Genomic DNA, 16,680 nt, shown 5'->3' with positions numbered 1-16,680 from the left:
CATTAAAACAGAGTGGAGCCATGGCTCCACTCATTAAAACGGAGTGGAGCCAGGCAGACAAGCAGATTCTGAAGGGAGGGGGGAGAGGGAGTTACAGAGGTGTGCAGAGGGAGAGACTCCAAGGCTGGAGTAAGCAGATGTCTAACATAATAGCCAGAACTCTACTTTCTGCTTTCAACTCTCTAACCTCTTAGTTAGTCAGTGACTTTAGGGAGGGCCACATGGGACAATACTGTTCAGTTAGTTTGTGAGCATGCAGGTCAGATTCAAAAGCAAACTAACTAAACAGTTATGTCCCAAATGCCCCCCTCCCTCATGTCACTGATTGGTTACTGACTGCTAACAGCTTAGATATCTGTAAAAGAGGAAGTAGTGTTCTGGCCATTATGTTAAACATCTGCCCGCTCCAGCCTTTATAGATTAAATTTTTGCCTAACTAACTATATTACAATACTATTTAGCCATGGGGCAAGGTAAAAACAAAAATCTGCCCATAGTCACTATGAGAGTTGAATGCCTGTTTTTGTTGAATTGCAATTTTGGTTCTTCTAGCACAATTGTGCTCTCTACACTAGCAACCTTCCTTTGCCCTGGTTAGAGCATTCAAGGCAAGCTTGAAATGTGAGGGATCTGGATCGGGTCTGTTGCCTACATTATTGCTTGAGATGTTAAACCGCTTAGTAATAGTTATTTAAAAGGGATGCACCAAATACAATGTTGCAAAAATTGCTAGGATTTGACTAAAAGCTGGGTTCAGTGCAAGAGTTTAGCTAAAGTTAATTTGAACCTTTAAAGTCATATGACTTTAAAGGGGCACTATACCCACCCACAGAAACGGCAACTTTTTCGAATTGTCACCCCAAAAGATCAAATTTTTTGAATTGTCGCACAAATAACTCCATCAAAAATCAAAAAAGAAGGACCTTTCAGGAAAGGGAAGGGACATCTGCCATTGACTTTTACATGATCTCGGCAAGTTTTACCTGGTGAATTGTTGGATTCGGATTTTTAGCCATTTGGATGCATAGTAAATCTTGAAAAAGTTGCATTTTTTTTGTTTCCGCGACTTTTATAGTTAAAAATCCGAATCGGACAAAAAATATTGGATGGTTTGTAAATGCCCCCCTTAACTTTTACTAATTAAAATGTACTATGGCACATACATTTATATGAGCGAAACAACTGCTGAGTTTGCTTTTTTAAATAGAATATATATACCCTGTTTAGGTTAATAGTCTATTTTTTGTTTGTTTTGGCAAAAAGGAGTTATATTTTACTTTATATTTGTACCTTTTGATATTCATGGTAGCTACCATAGCTTTGCCAAATATAAGTATTTGTTGAGTAATTTTCATAAATTTACGTGAAACGCCCTCAGTAGCTAATGAGTAAATGCTAATGAGTATGATTAAAAAAACAATAACAAAGAAATACAATTTCTGGGGCAGGAAAATCCAAATAAAACCATGTACTCCAAACCTTAAGTAGTTAATATAATATTATTCTAATGCAGAAACGTGTGAAATTAGGGTTTCACATTGTAAGGTTAAATACAGTTTCATAGGTTATGTTTTTCTTTCTAGTTTGGGTTGAATCATAGAATTTTTATTATAGAGAACAACATTTTTTGTAGCAGGGTGGGAGTGTCATCTGAGCATTCTGTTTTCCAGAACCAGTGATATTGCATTGTATGCCGATTTCCTGTCTCAGTGGTTGTTAAAAAGCAGTGCATGGCTAAACTGTAGTTACATAGGGTGATTTTGAGGATAGACTTCATAAAATGTAATGAGATACAAGCTGTCAGGCAGTATGTAAAATGACTCTATTATAAAAATACATGCCGTAAGGGTATAAACCAAATCTTATCCAGCTCACAAAACAAATGGCTATTAAATCAGGTTAAACATCTGTTTTAAGAGTAACATTTTAAATATTGCCCTGAGATCAGAGAAGAAAGAAGTTTGCACTGTATAAGTTGCTGAATTTTGATACTTTTGTAGTGCTGTGGGAATACTACCAAGTTTAGGATTTACAAACTAAAACACAAAGCACAACATGTCATAATGAATTATTATATTAATAATTGTTAAATTCTATAACTTACACTCACATTAGGTGTCACATAAAAAAAAGTTGAGTTCTTGAAAAATAATGATTAGTGCACTTCAGAAGAAGAAGAAGATCACAGACCTTTCAAATAAGTCACAAAACCTTGGATCTGGTTGTCAGGGGTCAACCTTTTCCATAATCAGATCCTTTTGTATGTATGATTCTGAGGCTTGAAGGGACGTCAGCGCTTCATTTCAGTATTTGTGATGTAAAACTACACCTTTGATAGTTGTTTCATTGGTTCTGTGAAGCACAACTGACCAGCTGCAGGCCCCTTATCCTGATTTGGCCCTCCAAGCAGAATCCGCCTGGTGTAGCAGTAGCTTAAGGGGAGGTTTGATAACTATGTATAAATATATAAGGGGACCATACAATAAATTCTACGATTTTTTATTAAGAAGTAGGTCCTTCAGGTAGACACAAGGGCGTCATTAAAGATTAGAAGAAAAGAGGTTCTATCATAATATGTGAGCTGTGAAATTGTGAAAATTTTCTACCTGAAGTCTGGCAGATACATTAGATAGCTCCAAGAAAGGGTTGGATGGCTTTTTAGCAAAGTTGGTCCAGGAACTTGTCCGATTGCCATCTTGTGGTAAGTAAGTAATATGGTTTTTGCTGTTACTTAATCACCTAGTAGTTAGGCAGGTTCCATTCAGACAAAAAGGTTGAACTTGATGGATGTGTGTCATTTTTCAATTTTTATTAACATCTTTAAAGATCTCAACTTTAAGATGATAAACAACTGTATAGCATTGCTTTTCCAAAGGTAAATAGACATGCAGTCTTTTGGGCCAAAGATCAAATCAATACAGCGCATGGGCATTTCCAATCAGCAGAGATTACCACTTTCTTGTTGGCTGGAATGGCTGTTTACCAACCCCAGGCACTAATCTACACCGGTTGCTAAACCACATTTACAGTTGGCTACTTAGAGGCCCACACACATAGCACTTACAAGAAAATTTGTTGAAAACAACCAAATTGGCTGCCTATGTAGAGCTTTGTGTGGCCAGCTTAAATCATAAGTTTCCTTTCCTTTTCTGAAGGTGGAAAAAACTTGCTTGTAATCTTAAAACTTTGTTTACAAAACAGACTTTAATTCTAAATGTATGCAGCTGGAATGTGATATTAAATCCAAGTAGTGCAAGTGTCTTCGTTAAAGGCTCCATTCACACTGTCTTATCAAGTATGAGTGTTTGATTGTTCTTCCCTGTTAGTCTGGAGGTTGCACCCTATTGAAAGGGCATCATCATAAAAGTGTTTTTGACAAGGAGAATTTTAAAAACTGGTTATTTTAACACTGAGAAGGTTATACACACATTCTAGAACAGGTATGGGTCATATTATCAGGAATGCTCAGGATCGGCAATTTTTCATGCGTAATTTGGATCGCCATACTTTTAAGTCTGCTAAAAATCATTTAAACATTAAATAAACCCAATAGGGTTGTTTTGCCTCCAATAAGGATTCATGCAGCTTAGTTGCCATAAAGTACAAGGTAGTGTTTTACTCAGGGTCGGACTGGGGGGGTGAAGGGCCCACCGGGGCTCCTGTCCCAGGGGCCCTGCAGGTGCCCCCAGCCAGTTCGTCCCCTAACCCCCCCCTGCAGGGACCCCCCTAACCCCCCTCGCAGGGCCCCCCACCCGACGTCCTTCTCCAAGCGCGTAAATTTGACGCGACGGAGGAGGAGCGGTCAGGAGGGGGAGCACTGGCAAGGTTCGGGTCTGGGCTGCCGGGGCCCACCGGGATTTTTCCCGGTGTCCTGGCGGCCCAGTCCGACCCTGGTTTTACTATTACAGAGAAAAAAGAAATCATTGAAGTATTTAGAATTATTTGCTTGAAATGGACTCTGTGGGAGACAGTTTCCCCATAATTTCGATCTTTTTGGATAATGTGTTTCCGGATGCGGGTTGGCAGTCGTGACTTACACAGGCTCCTCAGCAGTTTCTAATTGGCCCAAAGTTTGTGAGTGCCTGTTTTTTTGCTAATGGTAACCAGGCATTCTTTCATCTTCCAGTTTTATGTTAAAATAAAAATATTTAAAAAGCATCCCTTAGTACTTAAACATATAAACAATAGTTCACAGCAGGACAAAACAAAACAAAACAAACTAATCATATATTGTCTGCTAATGGCAAATATGTGTTTTTTCAGTTTTTTTTTTTAAAAAAATCCTTAAAAATTCTCATAAAAATGTGAAATAATTCGATCTCATATTTGTCAGTTGTCATACCCAGAGAAAACTAAATGTGAGCTTTGTAGCCAATTTTATGTAGCAGACATTTCATTAGGTATAGCAATGCACTGTCTGAGGGTGTTCATGTTTGTGCATGTCAGAAATACAGCACAGAACTGCTTTAAGAATAAAGGTGGCCATACACGCACCGATATTCGGTGCGTGTATGGTATGTCGGCGAGTCGACCGATATCGCAGGAACCTGCTGATATCGGACGACTCGCCGATCGGACCAGTTGGAAAATTTTGATCGGGCGCCATAGAAGGCGCCTGACCAAAATTCTCCCTTCAGATCTGAATCGGCAGAAGGAGGTAGAAATCCTATTGTTTCTACCTCCTTACCTGCCGATTCAGCCCTGAATGGTGTGTGGCGGATCTTACGATGTTTCGTGCGACCGATGGTCGTACGAAACATCGTCAGATCGCCACGTGTATGGCCACCTTTACTTGCAGAATTGAAACAGATACTATTGTTCCTGAGAAACAGATAATCATCACTAATGCTAATGATGCAAAGCCTGCAGAATATATATACAGTATATAGCTATATAATGAATAGATATCATTAGTGATGAGCGAAATGGCGGAAAATTCGCCTGCACTTTTTTGCCGCATGTTTTTTTTGTCGCCTGCACTTTTTTGCCACGATATTTTCACGCAGCTGCACACTTTTTTTGACATGCAACCACAAAATTCTGCGCGACAAATTTTTCCGCTGCGTTTTTCACAGAAATTTCGCAATGGCAAAATACAGAAATTCACTGCAAATCCATGCCTGGCGAAAAAATTTGTTCATCACTAGATATGAATCTATTTTCATGAATCTATTTGATTACCAATACACCCCATTTCAAGTGAGTAACAATAGGTGAATATATTTAAACAAACATTTGTGTCAGCAGTGGCGGAACTAAGGATGGTGCGGGGGTTGCAACCCCCTTGTGGCCACTGGAGCTCCGCAGGTGTGTGATTCCAGTTAGAGAATTGCATTTGGAGTGGGTGTGTGGGGGACCTGGCTGCATGTCCTCTACCCAGGCCCCACCCCTGATGGTTACATTACAGTGTGTCACTGAGACACATAATTACATTTCTCCATGATATACAGTACATAGACTGGGGTATGCATAGCTTGGAGTATAATGTAGCTACTCTTAGGGGGAGATTTACTAATCCACGAACGATCCGAAGGCGTCCGAATGCGTTTTTGTTCATAACGATCGGTATTTTTGCAACTTTTTCGTTGCCGTTGCGAAAAAATCAGATTGGTTTTTACACAGTTTACAATCACTCAATACGAAAAAGTCGCGGTGGCGACGAAATAGTCACGCTAAATATGAAAAAGTCGCGACGGCGACGAAAAGACGGCAAAATTTTTTTTCCGATCCGAATTTTTCCCTTTTCGGGATTCGGATTTGTGGATTAGTAAATCTCTCCCTTAGTTTCCTTAAAGGAAATGTCAACCCCAAAAATAAGTTTTTGTCTAATGAAAGAAAACATCATTCTAAGCAACTTTCCAATATGAAAATATTAAAAATTTTCAGTTATTTGTAAATGTAATTGCTACTGAAATCAGCATTTGCTGAACTCCTGGTTGTTTCTTTTTAAACAATGTTGCAAAGGTCAGTCTCCTCCAGCAAGACAGGTCTGTCAGTCTGCTGCCTTGTGTTACATTGTTTGAAATGCCAGAGCCACCAGGGCAGAGAATAGAAAAGGACAGACAAACACTGCTTTTAATAGCAGTTATATATACAAATAACACAAAAACCTTTACAAATTTGTAATGAATGTATAATGCAAAGTTGCTTAGAATTTTGTTTTCTTTTATTAGGCAAAAAATTATATTCTGGGTTGACTTGTCCTTTAAGTTTTTTTGACGGTTGTAAATCTTTTTTGAAATTTACTTGTAACAGAGGCCACCTAAAAGGCTACAAGTGAAATTAAACAAACCCCTTAAAAATATCTTTTCTTTCCTACACTGCAGCAAAAACATTTTTATGGAAAACTAAACCCTAAAAAAACAAATATGGCTGGAATTGCTGTATTTAATATACTGAGATAAATACACCTGCCTAAAGGTTCAACCTCTATGTAACAGCAATGATCCAGGCCTTAACAGGAGCTCGTCATCTTGGATTTTTTAAAATTCTAATGCTTAGGGCCTTATTATTATTATTATTATTATTATTATTTAAGTATAAAATAAAAAAATGTTATACATTTAACACAGAGCCTTTACATTAGAATTGATGGTAGGGGTTAGCTTGGCATGTGATTTGTCTATCCATGTGCTTGACCAAATTGGGTTGATCCAATTGGATTATACTGCAGGCCCTCGGAGACCAATATATTGAAATCTAACTGATATTAAGACCCCCATACGCTTCTGATAAGCTTACAAATTTATTAATAATCTTATAAACTTTTTTCTGTATAACTTTTTTTTTAAGGACTTAGGAGGGATTTTGGGGGACTTCAGATTCTATTATTTTATGGACCTGCAGATATTCTTCTGTATCATGATACCTTTGTGTTATATTTCATATTCAATAACAGACCAGTTCTATTACTGTTTTTAATAAAGTTACAAGCATTTTCAGGTGGGTTGTACAACAGGAACAGAAAAGGATACTAAATGTAAAGAAAAGCTAAACAAAAAGCTCGAAATCTTTCACATTGGGTTGTGAGGTTTATACCAGGCCAGAGTGGCCACAATACATTAGCAGTGAAGATCAAATGTGCCCCTAGCAGCTTCCCATCTTCTTTTTATGCATGTACAAATTTATATAACATTATAGAAGGCTGATTAGTAATTCATTCAGTTTCTCATTACATGGCAGCTCAGTAAGCAGTACAGTTAGCACCATATAAGCCCTATAGTATCAGCTTATATCACAGACTAACATAATCTTCTGCTTGATGATTTGCAATGACCCCTAAGCTCCTGTGACAACTCTGAAGGACTTTATCATTACTGTTATAATAAAGATGCAGAGTTTTTAGGCTGATGCAGTATGTAAGTATTGTATTTCTAGGCATATTAGTTTTTAGAGTTTAGTTTTTCTTTAGAGGTATACCTGGTTTTTAGGAGGTGAAGACTATTTGTAAACAAACGTTTCTTAAACCTAATCTTTACATTTTTCCAGTGACATTGGGGCATACACACAAACCTTCCTAACCCGTTAAAGTGCACTGTAGGAAAATAACCATGTCCCATTCTACTCGCTTTAAGCTCAGATAAGATCAAATGAATAAAGGATAATGGAAACATCAGGAAGCACTCACAGTAGGTACAGAAAGCAGCTGTGACCTCTCAAATAGAAACAGTGGAAGTTTTCGGCACCAATTGTACGTGAATGCTTCCTGGCCTTCCTGACATCCTTTGTGAGATGTGACTGCTTGAGGGGGGAGATCATGAGAAACATGCCGACGTCTTTGGGCATATTTGAGGGCACAAAGGGTTTTGCCAAACAACAGTTATGTGGGCTAGTTTTCTTTTAAACAACAACAACATACTTTTGTGCGTTACCCTTGAGTAGCACTAGTAAATGTAAAAATGCTTTAAGAATTGGTCCTGCTCTTATTATTGTCTTATTATTGTCTTGAATGAATATCTGCAATATGATGAGAATGTGATGAGAAGTACCTGTTTTACCTCTCCTGTCACTGCTGCTTTATGATTTTCATTTATAATAATTTTGCTTCATTTTTAATAACATGTATTCAGAAAGGGGACCTGTCACCCTAAGAAATAACTCCAAATTATTTTCTATATTGTTAGTTGAGCGAAATAAACTTTACTTACTCTATATAAATAATATAAATTTTGTTTCCTTCCGTCTTGGAATTACCCAATCAAAGCAAGCAAGCAAGCAGGGACCATTTTGTGGACACTGTTATTAAGGCAAGCTTTGTATCATGCCAAAATCTTGTGTATGTGCCAGTATGGGGGACCTGATGCCCAGGCCCATGCACTGGTTACACAATTAGATGATGAGGGGGGGGGGGAAGTGAGATGTGCAGTGACATCTAGGTAGTGCTGAACAGAGAGCTAAAGTTATTGTCCGCCCCTCCTCTATGCCTAAGGCAGGGCAAGCAATATATGATTGACAGCTGGGATTTTTAAATGCCTTTATAATGGGTTTGGATGTGTTAATATAAAAATTAATTTGGGTTTCTTGTTTAATTTGAAAAGGACTTTGACTGTACAGCTTTTTATGTCTGGGTGACAGGTCCTCTTTAAGTGAGATATCAGGGATTATTAAAGCGATTCATCTCAAAACTAATGACTGCATTTATTTTATTGAAACCAGCAGTACCACCTCTTCACTGGCTGCTAGACTGGAGGGTGTGTTTGGTAATCTGAGTTATTATACTCCATTGAATTCACTACACATTGTGCTCCCAGGGTTTACTATAGTTTAGGATTTCCTTAAGTATACTGGTAACCTGAGTTAAGAAAAACTGAGCATGCTCAGTAAGCCAACAGCCAAAGTCTATTCCCAAGGGAGGGGGCCAAGTGAGTTACAGGAGGAGAAGGAATCCTAAATCATTAAAGGGAGGCTGCAACCTTACTATTAACCTTTGAACAACAGGAGTGGCAGATATTTTCAGATTTCAAAATATATGATAAAAATGACGTAGTCCTCAATTTTAAGAAATATTTAAACTTTGGGAATAAGCTGAAAATGGCAGGTATATGTCCCCTTTAAGAAACACTCCATTCTATGTATGTACATTTTAGATTTGTTTTTGATTGAGACCCAGGGTGCATGAACATCATTTACACTTTTTCTGGGCTGCCATTAGTGCTCTCTTTATAGTTTTTGCTGTGCCTCTCAGCACTGAATGTTGATAGCCCATTAATAATGATAATGATCATCACCTATTCATTTTAGTACATATTCAAAACCAATGGAAGAGAATGTATTAGAACAATGAGGTGCTTGTAATACTGTAGCATATTTTTCATTTGCAGTAATGGGTATCTAGCAGTAGTTAAGTTTCATACACATTACACAACAGCTATTTATTAGTCCTTAATTACAACAGAGAAAACAAGCAAATGCAATATACCTGATGATTGAACATTACATAGTCATTTCCACAGTAATGTACATTTCCTTGATAAATATTAAGCTTAATGAGCATTTAAGTGGAAAATGCTGTTAAAGATGCTTTAATGGACCATAGACAATCATTCCTTGGTTTGCAAGACAAATTCCTTCGATTTTGCTGAGAATGTATAATGTAAAATAAGTACTGTTAATATGGTGGATAGTTTGTTCCAGACTTTTTACAATCTATAAACACGGTGCATTTTTATAATTTTCTAACTGTGTAATGATTTGTCATTCTAGACCTACAACATGCTTTTCTTTCCCTGCTGATAACTGGGCTTCAACACATGGTGCACACATTTGTTTTCACTCTCCCAAAATTTCCCACTGTATAGGAAAGTGTATTTTGCAGTTGGCCTCAAGCAGCCCCACACAGTTTGTCTGCACATGGATGACATTTTTTTTTCTCCTTTCTCATTAAAAAGATTTACTTTTCTCAAAATGGATCTATTATAAGGCAGTTTCAGCACATTATATATCATTACTAGAGGACAAGGGGCTTTTTACAGAATGATCAAATTCATCACTGATGAGCAAAATTTGAAGATTATGTGTTAAAACCACGCCAAGTATTCAGGAAATATAGTGCCAGTGATGAATTTGATAATTCTGGAAAAAGCCCCTTGTCCTTTAGTAAGGATATATTGGCTTTAAAAAATGGAAAGATACATCTGAGACCACATCTTGTATTTTGACCTTCCGTTCACAGTTTTATAAAATCAAGCAAATTGTAAAAAAGAATACAGCTGTTCTTCATACTGATCCTATTTTTAATTATTTTTGGTTAGTAATTGTACCTTTGTAAGCAGGCGCTCTAAGACCCTTAAGGATACTATCTCACCTAGTTATGTAACACACAGTGGGGCTCATTTATCAATAATGGGCAAATTTGCCCGTGGGCAGTAACCCATAGCAACCAATCAATGATTTGCTTTTTCCAGCCAGCTGCAGATAGAACAATTAATGCAACAATTTGATTACTGCCCATTTACTGCCCATGGGCAATTTTGCCCAGTGTTGATAAATGACCCCCAGTGAATCTTTATCCTCTACATCAGGGGTCCCCCAAAGAATGTTTAAGATTGGCTATTAGTTAGCCTCTATGCACACTTAAAGGAGGCTTTATTTGGTAGTATATCTTGTTTTTATTCAACCTAAACTTGCCACCAAGTTAGGAATTCAAAAATAACTACCTGGTTTGGGGGCAATGAGAGCAACATCCAAGGGGTTGGGGAGCAACATGTTGCCCCTGAGCCAGTGGTTGGTTGATCACTGCTCTATATCAGGGATCCCCAAACTTTTATACCCATGAGCCACATTTAAATGGAAAAAGTGTTGAGAGCAACACAAGCATGAAGAAAGTTCCTGGAAGTGCTGATAAGAGCTATACTTGTCTACTTATTAGCCCCTATCTTGACTGGCAGCCTACAGAAGCCTCTGTTTGGCATTATGCAACCACATGTAAAAAATGTTTTAAACTATATGTTGGTCAAACTAGTTTTTCTCTGAAAGAAAGGATAAGAGAAAATGTACTCAATATAAAAAATGTTAGGTCTGAAACTACTGTTGCTTACACTTTGCGGATTGTACTAATAGATCTTTGGATTTTTTTTACAATGACAGGTATAGAAAGAGTCAGTATAGGTAACAGGTGGGAATACATTTGATAAATTACTTAAAAATTAGGCTCTCTGGATTTTTCAGCTAGGCACAAGAAAACATTTGGGCATGAACTTTGAATATAAAGTGTCATGCTTTATTTATTCTATGTATTATGTTCTTCTAACTTGACTCTTCTATATAGTCTTTATATATAATAATTAGGATTGAGCCCTTGCTATTTATTACCTTTACTATTTACTTGAAAAATCATATTAACTTTTTAAAGTAATTTCTCAAACATTTGAGTATATATGTAACATGTACCTATTCACCTTTTCTGAGAAATGTTATCTGATTGGGGGATATATGGGATTCTGTGATTGGTTATTTCATTCTGTATTTTGATTGGTTGTTTTAGCTTTAAATACTGTTGTTTCAAAAAATTCTTTAGCCTATGATTAAGTGCCCGTTTTAGGCACAAAATGCATCAGGCTGTTTATATTTGAGGTTTTTTTTCTTTAAATAAAACAAACATGTTTTAACTGCACCACTTTTTGGTTAATTGGTCCAGTTTTCTTTAGTGCCAGCCTTGTTTTTCTCATTTTTGAGGTATTTTGTTTTTATTCATTATATCTAAGCTGGGATTTATTACAAGGTACTGTTTTATTATTTCAAAGAAAAATAAAATCTTTTTTTAAAAATGTGAATAATATAAATAAGTGGGAGATGCCTTCCCTTAATTCTGAGCTTTCTGGATAATGGATCCCATATCTGTATATTATTGATATGCAGGTCAGCAAAAAGTTGATCTGCACCCCCCCCAACTCGCCTGCACCCAATCCAACCTGGCAATCCACCTTTATTGATAGACCTGCGCCCAACTTGCCCCATATCTGACATCACAGAGGGGGCAGGTCAGGCACACTCCTATAAATAGAGGCTGCTGGAGGTGGAAGTGGGGCACAGTAAGGTCAGGGGCAGGTTGGGCAGAAGGAAGAACTTGGTGCAAACTCACCCACGTCATGCAAATGTTGTATAAATGTCGGCCCAAACCCACCCGATCTGTGGGTTTTGGCCTGGCCCACACATGACTACTGTATATATAAAGTAAGGATCTGCATTTACAGGACTTAGGTTAGAGTTGTAGCTACCCCCTTTAATAGATCTCTGCCTTCATTCATCAGCACCCTATTTTAGAGGAAAGGGTGGGGGGAGGCATATAGACACCCCACTATCTATCCCTCAATTCAGACATTGAAATTATGGAGCGGGAGGGGATGCAAGCCACAATGTGCCAAGAGAGTACTGGCCTGTGCCCTCTGATACTGCGGGGTGTTCTTCAGGCTGGATTTTTTTATGGGGTGCAAGGTGCACAGTGCAGCCATTTCCACAGGTGGAAGTTCTGCCTGAATGAGCACTAAGGAGCACAATGAGCTGTTGCACTTTTTCCTGGGGTAAATGGAAATGATTACTTTTAACTGTAGAATAAATTTGAACAAAGAATTAATGCCATCTATGCATAAAATCGCTCATAATTAGTTCCTTTTACTTGAGAGCAATACTACTTCCTTTTGTCTATGTTCCATCCTGCCTAAATACCTTCAGATGTAACAGCTCAGCACTTTTGATATTGACTAGGATGTAGAACACTTGGTAGACTACTTGTCACTTTGATGTGATCTTTGGAACAGATGTATTCCATCTCCTTGTAGTTCTTGCTTTTTTAAAATCATATTTATTTACTTTTAATTTAAAACACATTTGTTGCAGAGGTTGTGTTGGCGTACATGCTTAATATTCAGTTTCACAGAGCATTAAATACAGTACAATAGTGACAAGTACAGTAGGGAGATTATATTATTATGTTACTTAGGGATTACGGCCCTAACCTGATAAACATTGCTATCCATTGTACATTTTGTAAACAGCAAGTACCAGTTTTGTGGTCAGCATTAATAACATTAACTATATACTATAACTAGTAAATATAATAACTATAAATTATTATATAAATTATATAAATTATTATTATTAACTGTCAAAAGTTTTGACAAACTGATCGATCAGAAATGGTATTTAACCAAGGAAGTACTCCCAAACCCAGACCCCCAGAACATTTACTGGTCTGAGGTATTATATCCCATAGTAGGCTATGAGCACCGTTAATTTTTTTCTTTTTCTAGTGGATTCAGTCAACACTGATTTTCCATATTCCACATCGATTTTTCAGGAAGGCTGTAGAGAAATTTTAATATTGATACAAATTATGTATTTTGGACTGAGGAAATCAAAGGAATAAAGACATAACCATTAGAATATCTGAAGTTCTGAACAGAAGAACAGTTTTTGATGTCGCAACCAATTAAACAGTAAAAACTTGGATAAACTATTTTTGATAGCATTATAATTGGCTTTCATTCTGTTCCACAGGCAGCAGGAGCTATCCGACCACTTGTGTCCACTGTTATTGCCTCCTCTTCTGATGGATTTTTAGACTATTCTCTGGAACGGGCTAGACACAGAGCAAGTGAAATGCCTCAAGCTTTTCAATATGATGTCATTTATCGGGCATACCTTCAGGTAAGAGTCTCAAGTAGTGAGAATATATTGAATTATATAGCAAAAACTGGTTAATTTATTGTTAGCAACAAGTGTAAAACAAAGGATTTTTATTTTATTATTTTAGAATAAAAATAGTTTAATATTTGTTGGCATTTAGGGGCAGATTTAAAGATGCATGCCTATTTGTTTCAACACCTAAAATAATTTTTGAATCTTTAATAGTTAACTTGCATTGAGGTTTAACAATTCGGATAAGTGTAAGTATGTAGCACTTCTGCTACTCAGTCCTGTGTAAGGCCATGTTGGAAATTTAATTAAAGGAGAAGGAAAGGGTTAAAAGAGTGACCCCATAACTGGAAAGGCCTCATGTCACTGTAGCTGATCGCTACCTTTTTTACCTGGAAAGCCAGTATATTGCCTGCACGATTTGATTTTCAGAAATGCTGTATTTGCTGTATTGCGGCCGCGTAAGGAAACGTGCATGCGCGAACCTTCTCCCTCCCCCTAGACATGAGCGCAAACTACTCTGCCCGAGCCGCTCCTGCTTGTGAGATTGAAAGCGCGCTCCCAGGGTATGTTAAAGGAACAGTAACACCAAAAAATGAAAGTGTATAAAAGTAATTACAATATAATGTACTGTTGCCCTGCATTGCTACAACTGGTGTGTTTGCCTCAGAAAGACTACTATAGTTTATATAAGTAAGCTGCTGTGTAGCCATGGGGGCATCCATTCAAAGGATGATAATCTGAACAGGCAAAATATGGGGAGACTTAAGGGCACTATTGAGATAACTGAAGGTATGCCTGCAGCTTGAGATTAACTTTATACTAGCCTTTCCTTCTCTTTTAAGGACCTCCTGGTTACTGGCTATCCTTCCCTAGCAACTGGGCCAGGAAGGTTACTCGTAAATTTGGTCTTTTTACCTTTTCTATTGTGTCTGCTACATCTCAGCAACCTTATTAGTTATGTAGGGCCAGCCAATCAGAACTGGCCCTATTTAATGCCTTCTCATGCAGTACACAATTTCTGGCCTGCACTGAGGCTTGTCCCTAGCTCTCACTCCTTCTGCCTTGTTCTGCTTCTTTGCCTTCTCTAGTCTGTTCTATTTTTTCCCCTCATCTGCTCTAGTCTGTCTTGCTTTTCCTTCCCAGTTATCACATTTTTCTGCTTTTCCTTTACCTTATTGTATGCTTAACACTCCCTCAGCTAAGAAAAGTGGAATTTTCCCTGGCTGCTCAGAAGTGTTTTGATGTCCACCCTGGCAAATTACCATTTCTCATAGAAAAGGTTGAACTCCTTTTCCAGACCAAAGCTTTTCTGAACTGTACCCTTTGAGAACAAGTCTCTCAGATCATGTTCTTCCTTCTAGAGGGAGATGTGCATTCCTTGGCAGACAACTGGTTGTTCATGGTATCTCACCATGCTTTTTTCTTGTTGGCATTGCAGAAAAAAATTCCCCAGCTTCAGCCAAATGATGTGCCCACAGGAGAGGCAATATCAGCCCAGACCTGTACCCCCATTATAGGCATCTTAACCAAGTCCTATGCCACAGGAGAAGGGCCTCAGCCAAGTCCTGCTTGTGTGGATATGGTGACTTTTCATGCCATTGTCCCTGCTGACACCAAGGATCCATCCAAGTTCGAGTCAGATGCCCTGCTTGAATCTTAGGCTATCAAGTGGGTGGCTCTGCCAACTCTGAAATCTGAAATCCTTGCACCCATATGGATAACCTTGCCCAGTCTGAAACCTAGGCACCCCAGCAGGTGGCTCTGTGGGCCTGTATCCAATCCCTTCTCTTGCAGAGAGTGCACAGGGTGATTTGTTTCTGCTAACCTAAAAAAGATGGTAGGGTGCCTTGAATGTACTTTGGGAGGAGGAGTAAGATGATGTAACAATTTGCTAAGTTGAACCAGTGACCTTCTGGTTAGTTGCTGACCTTCTCTAACCATTGGGCAGCCAGAAGGTTACTGACTTTAAGCAAAAAAAAATGTAAACTGTAGCGTTATCTGGCTGAAATCTAATCCTTGTGCTTAGTGACAGCTGGAATTCATTTATTCCAGTCACTTCACACGTGACAGGTGTCTTGTGTGTAGGAACTGGAATGATAATAGAAGGACCAGATAACACCTTTTCTTTGCCATAGGCCTTAATGTCCATAATAATGTATGTGTAGCTACAGTCACAGCTGTATCTAATTTGCAGTTGTGAGCAATGCGGTTCCCTTTTATTTCCTATGAAATCTTACTCATTTTACTTTTATCTCACATTCTTCTATATGCTATGTATCAGAATTTTAGGCAGTCAGCATCTGGATGCTTTTTACATAATGGCTAAATGTGTCAGAACTGCCCCCTATATTTGTCAGTAGAAGAGTATACTCCAGCACTGCTGTGCACATTAACACATAGGGACTTAGAATGCAGTCCTTATACCATACAGTTTTATATAAAATGACACCACAATCATTATAGATTGTACTTCTGAAGAGCGTTTTTGTTTCCTAACTAAGCTTTTATTTTCTCTACATAAGAGCTTCCATGTTGCTCATTATATGCTCCATTGGTACTATACTTTGCCCTAATTCACAGCAAAAAGGTCTGTTCAGCTTTTCCAGGAATCGGAATACTGGAGGGCACTGTGATATGCTATATTCACAAAAAATGTCAAGCACTCTCAACCCCTGAGGCAATCAACTGTGTTGGTTTGACAGGAATATTGTGAAAAACTGAAAATTAGACCACACGGTCATTTTGAATCATTTTGTGAATCATATTTCCAATATCCAATTGAACCAAAAAAAATCTTCATTTCACATAAATGAGAGTAAAACAGGGGTTCATTTGTTACCATAAGTACTACTTGCACCAGTACAGCAACCACCTTCAGTTTCTCTCTAAAAAAGAAAGCACATTTTTGATTAGTAGTTTTTGAAAAATGGTTGTTTTAGCACTAAAAATCTAAATCGAGGAAAAAAAATAAAAATCAGATGTTACTGAGAAGAATTCCCTCCCTGATCTATTAATACAGGGAGGGACCCATAGGGTTAATTTGTC

The 16,680-nt window shown here is 37.9% G+C and overlaps 1 protein-coding gene across 8 annotated transcripts in view; it reads left to right on the top strand.

Annotated features, from left to right (window-relative positions):
* crppa (CDP-L-ribitol pyrophosphorylase A) overlaps positions 1–16,680 on the top strand; it is a 110,376-nt gene that overhangs the window by 14,841 nt on the left and 78,855 nt on the right. For all 8 annotated transcript variants that reach the window (XM_031903376.1, XM_031903378.1, XM_012964685.3 and 5 more), the window contains 1 exon segment: positions 13,495–13,644. In XM_031903376.1, the coding sequence (XP_031759236.1) occupies positions 13,495–13,644 (150 nt within the window).

This window comes from Xenopus tropicalis, chromosome 6 (assembly GCF_000004195.4).
Source record: "Xenopus tropicalis strain Nigerian chromosome 6, UCB_Xtro_10.0, whole genome shotgun sequence".
NCBI classification, from domain to species: Eukaryota; Metazoa; Chordata; class Amphibia; order Anura; family Pipidae; genus Xenopus; species Xenopus tropicalis.
Note: the sequence above shows the minus strand (reverse complement) of the source record. Positions and strands in the feature narration are given on the sequence as shown.